Source organism: Atta cephalotes, assembly GCF_000143395.1.
Source record: "Atta cephalotes unplaced genomic scaffold scaffold00005, whole genome shotgun sequence".
Lineage (NCBI taxonomy): Eukaryota > Metazoa > Arthropoda > Insecta > Hymenoptera > Formicidae > Atta > Atta cephalotes.
This window is the reverse complement of record NW_012130069.1, coordinates 3,416,959-3,422,326: the sequence shown is the minus strand read 5'-3', so window position 1 is coordinate 3,422,326 and position 5,368 is coordinate 3,416,959. Positions and strand designations below refer to the sequence as shown.

At 40.5% G+C, this 5,368-nt stretch overlaps 1 protein-coding gene across 1 annotated transcript; it reads right to left on the bottom strand.

Annotated features, from left to right (window-relative positions):
• Positions 1-588: 588 nt before the first annotated feature.
• On the bottom strand, positions 589-3,274 carry LOC105626586. Its single transcript, XM_012207880.1, has 5 exons — positions 2,315-3,274; positions 1,881-1,970; positions 1,558-1,770; positions 797-1,117; positions 589-732 (listed from the first exon to the last, which is right to left on the bottom strand). Exons 1-5 carry the CDS (start codon positions 3,272-3,274, stop codon positions 589-591), a joined length of 1,728 nt encoding a protein of 575 aa, XP_012063270.1.
• Between the last annotated feature and the right edge of the window lie 2,094 nt (positions 3,275-5,368).

Genomic DNA, 5,368 nt, shown 5'->3' with positions numbered 1-5,368 from the left:
TTACAGTTATTACGTGCACGTATTTAATGGAGTTCAATGCAATGGGACTTGAGTGATCGATAATTGGTGCAGCGAAATACAGTATTAGTCGGTGCGCCACGTTGCCAATGAATTAATTTGTTGTGTGTATGTGCGGGTGTACGTGTGTACATAGTGTGTGGGAGAGTAGGAGAGACAGAAATCGGACTGTTAATCCAATCTACACGCCAAATCAGGAATGATGGTCCGGTAACCGTTCACGCCTTTTAATGATCCATACATTTTGATTCGAGGTAGGAACCCGGCGAGAAACTTGATTTCTACGTTACGTTGGATTAGTGAAACGTGGCGATCATTAGCAGAAAATTAGGTCCCGTAATTGAACGTTTGTCGAAATTTCCACGGGAATTGTTTGCGATTGAAGCATCCACGGCGGCTACACGGAGGTTAACCGTTCGCCGCATACAGGAAATGGGCGTTCTGCGCTGTGTCATCATGCGGTCGTATCGGTTACACGTATTTGGCGCCAGTATGCAGGAACTTTGAGGGTCTAGCGACAATTTCTTTCTAAGCACCGATCTCTCCTACTTCTGTTAATTACTAGTCAAATCAGAACGAGTCAGGATTCTGAAGCGTGTCGCGGACTTTAAAACCGCTAATCTGTTTGACATTCATTTGCAAATGCGTCTTGTCAATTTTGGCGTGTTCTTTTTTGGTGGTCAATGTGGTTTTTAATGCACCCGGCAGCAAAATCTAAAAGTATAATGACAAGATGAAGAAAGCAATTGTTTAGAGTAAAAATTGCTTATGCACTTACTTCCGAACGTGCACTGAGCCATTTTGCGAAAGACCTGACACTCTCCAGATGCGTTGTGTCTTTCCAGACCACGTCCATCGTTTCTAGATCGATCATCACGTTCTCACATCGTAGCCATCTCTCTCTCACTCGATTTTTAGGTGGTACGGACCGAAACTTCCAGGGAATCGCGGTGCCAAAGGCTATTGTTTTGGTCGGCTTACTCTCAGCTTTGGCATCTCTAATCAGATGCTTCTTGGTCATGGCAAGCTCACTTGCATCAAAACACTGTCTCGCTGCGGCAACATCATTAGGTACCATCGGCATTTCCCTTATTGACATCTATCTCAAATATAATCGAATATTTTATTTTCTTACATCCCTCCGGCGTAACATAGAAAAGTTTCCTTTATGTTATGAATTTCTGACACTCTCCAAAAAAAAGACGTAAAAAAAAAACAATCTTACGATAATGAGATTTCTGTCATTAATTTAATTGTGTTTTTTCTATTGGAAGGAAATATCATTTTCTCCACGAGAGACTCGACGAGCTTTATTTGAGAAATGCGAACGTGTAATCAGGTCAGCCTTCTAGTACCACGTTGAAGTTATAATTCAAATCCTGCGTTGTGTGGTTCACCGCTCAAAGTGCGTGTTATCGCTGTTACATCATGCATCGTATTATGATGTTACGCCGTTGTAGGACTATCGCGTGCACGCGCGAGAACGCATTTACGGAGCGCAATACACTATGCGTCTATGTACTTTGTTTCTATCTGTACCTCCATCGTTCTGCTAACGTCGGCCGTAAAGTCAATTTCGAACATATCTCCTAGGATTTCCTCGTCGATTTTGTCGGTGTCGCCTAAACTACGTAGCCACTCACAGAAGTCACGGCATATCCTGTTCGTAATATTTCTAGCTCTCATCTCAAGAGTAGCCTCAGGATCGTAGTCTTTAAGATCTGCCGCCGTTAAAGGACGCCAAGTGACAACCTGTAACGATCAGTGGTAATCGGTATTAAGAAACCGAAGACTTTTGCATGGAGCAGAAGCTGATTTTAGCGTACAAACTGATAAATGTTATTTCGCATTCGATATCGTACCTTGCGTCGCGGTTTCTTTAAAAAGAGAACGTAAGGTCTAACTTGATCTATTTTTAACTCATCTCCGTCTTTGGTCGTCGGGGGATGCACCTACAGGCGTATAAAAGGCTTACTTTCAACTAATAACTCTCGAACGGACAAAGCGTACTGTGTCCGAGTAACGATAGAATTCACAGTATTAAATGAGAGACTTATTTCCATTTTTGACTTACATAATCAATTTATCGAACATAAAAAATATATAACGTAGCGAGAATGTAATTTCCAATTAGTTTTAATTGAGTTTTATTAAAAGAAATTAATTAGAATCATAAACATGAAAATATAATGTTAAAAATTTGAAAGTTATGATAAAATTCTTCTTTAAAAAAATCTAAATTCGTTATAGAATATATTATAGAATATCCGATAGCAGAACATATCTACATACGTACAATCAAATCGAAGGGAATCGTGCCTTCTATCTCTTCTTCTTCTTCTTCTTCTTCTTTTTCTTCCTCTTTCTTTTCATAAAGTACCTCTTCCTTTATGATTTTTTTTGGATACCAATTCGGCATACCCAATAATGGGGCGACAAAATTGTAGGAATCAAGCGGCAGAGCACGTCTCAGCAGACGAGTATTGCAAGCGGGAGACTGTTTTGTGGAGAAAACAAGGTCAGACGGGAATTTATCAGGATTCAAATAACATTGTGAATCCACTAGTAACTTTGTTAATCTCGCGACTAGTTTAGCGCGCTTTTTTGTCGTCGTCATGCTAGTGCTGTGTTGTTTTATCATTCGCGAAGAAAATTCGTTCGCCAAGCTCTTCAACATGGTCGTGGTCGACATATCGTCGCGATTAATTTTCTCTAAAAATCGCGAGACTTCAGCGATCGTCAAAAGCGGTAATTCCACGCGCCTCTCTGCTTTCACTGAGTCGGAGGAAGTCGACCCTTTCGCGGAATCTATCTCCTCCACGGGGATTACCTTTCCTTGCCCATCTTCCTCCTTGCCTCGAGGAATCTCGAACGTACGTCTCGTAGAATCCTTCGATAAATCCTTGATGCTCGCGTAACTGTATCCTCTCTTCAGCTCGCCCTTTCGTGCAGATTCTACGATTGGCGATATCAGCTGTTGCTGCGACTTAACTTTCAAGAGAGCATTCGGGGTCTTCGAGAGCGTATCTTTCTTCTCATCAACCTTTTCAGATTTCTCGCTGGTTATTTTCGATGGCAGTCTTTCCTTTATTGTTTCTTCGTCATCATAATATTCATCGTCAGATTTCTCCTTCATCGAAGTTGCAGTCTTCATGAGAGCGTTTCGCGACTCCATGATAATCGGTTTTTTGTGTCTCAAAGCTCGCAAAGGTTCCATGCTGGGTAGCAAGACCGTAGGTAAGTGACAGGGCGCCATGTTTTTGTATTGAGATGGATCATTATCCAGCGCCAGCGAGGATGATGTCTCATCGTCAGAGGTATGCGCTTCCGAGGACGAAATTTTTGATCGTTCAATGTCCGACGATATTGAAATCGAGCTGGAGGTGGCTTTCAAGCTCTTTGGATCTTTAGATAGCAGACTTTTAGTAGGTTTTGGTGTTTTATCCTTAGATTGAATTGGATCGATCTGCAGCGAAATCTCGGTACCTTCTTGTTCCATTTGAAGCGACGGTGATGCTGATTTGCTTGACCTATCCTCAACCGTTTCCGGATATCTCAGAATTTCCTTTCTCTGAGAATATAATATCTTCCGCAATTCCTCGCGAAATTCCGGAAGACCGTCGGAGCTGGACTCGCTATCGTCTTTTGCTTCAATTTCCGTTAGCAATGACGCTCGCGAGGAGACAGCTTCGGTTTCGTTCGCCTTCCGCAGGGATTTATGCATGCAGGATAAGCACCTATCACGGTTCTTGCGTCGAAAGCACGAAATCCTCGGAATAGCGTTTAGAAATTTCGCTGAACGATTTTCCCAGGTTTCGTACTTAGCGAACTTCGTGCTAAAGGCGGACTTCGTCAATGATTTTGCGGGAATCATGGAGGATTTGTCAGAGTTTAACTTTAACAGCTTATATTTAACGCCCTGCTCTTCGATATTTGCAGCCCACATTTCTCTCAATCTTCTTTGCATTTCGCGTGAGAAAGGAAACTCTGGGATGTGAGTCCTGGATTCAGGACTTCCGCTCTCAGCCACGTCTGACTGGTTTGTATCTATTATCGATCTGTCAGTAGAAGCGCGCGATCTCACCGACGTTTCCTCCCACACTTCGGGTTTGAAATTCAGATTTTTGTTAAGCGTCAAGCGCTTCAATGCCTTATATGCGCATCGTTGCGAGTAATTCAAAAATTCCCGCGTTCTATTATCAATCGTCTGCTCCAATTGCATTTGAAGATTAGGTAGCGCATCTTGTCATTCTGATTTATCGATAAGCTTTTCCCGAATTTCAAGAGTCTGTAAATTCGATGATTGATTTATTACTTTGTCAGATGTTCTTTTAACTCTATTTTGGGATTGAAACGATTTTGGAAACGACGATGCAATTTTTAAACTATCCATGGACTTTATCTCTTTTGTAGACTTTTTGCCGGAAGAAAATTTAAATTTCGATGTATAAACGTCAGATCTGAAATTGTATTGTTTGTCGAGTATATAATTTTTCTTATTTTTAGATTTGATCTCTGTAGTTCCACTTGTAGTTAAATCAACAGTATTGTCTAGATAATACTCTAACGCCTTTTGTGGAACAGTAACCTTTCTAATCTTCTTACTCTCGACAGAAGTTATTCTATTCTTATCTTTATCATATTTAGACGCATCCTGCACGTATGGCAATTTGTTCAATTTTTCTCCCAGCGATACATTTGCTCTCGGGTCTTCCATCAAATATCTTTCGATATCGTCGTCAAAAATTTTTACCACGGGTTCATATCTGTGAAAAGGACATGTCTTCTTTGAATATATTCTTCCATCTCTTGATCCGTCATGTGGTATGATAGAATTTTTGGAAGAAACATCAAGCGACTTTGGTTCTTTATACGAATCCACTTTTTTGATTGTAGATTTATTTTGAATAGTAACAAGCGTATGTTGTTCCTCTGCATTCGTCCTGGCGATTGTGATTGCGTTATTTTTTGATGGTTTTTTTGGGGTGGGAGGAGAGATTTTAACTATTGGCTCTCTAGCGTTAGAAATAAAACTTTCGTTGTCTCTTGTTGAAGAAATATCCGCCGCTTCGGAGAATTTTGGATTTACGAGAAGTACGTTTTCATCGAAGCTTCGAGGAATGGAAGAATCTATGATATCGCGAATGTCTGTTTCAAAATCGCGCAAAATAGGAATAATAGGAAGGTAGGGTGATTTTGGAAATGAGTTTCTTACTCTAATTAATCTTTTTTCTTCATCGTCGCAAAATTTCTTCCAATATTCCTTCGATTTAGAAAAAGAACGATCCCATCTGAAGCGAGGTATATATGATAAGAAATTTTTTATTAATTTTTAATGCAATAGTTTAAT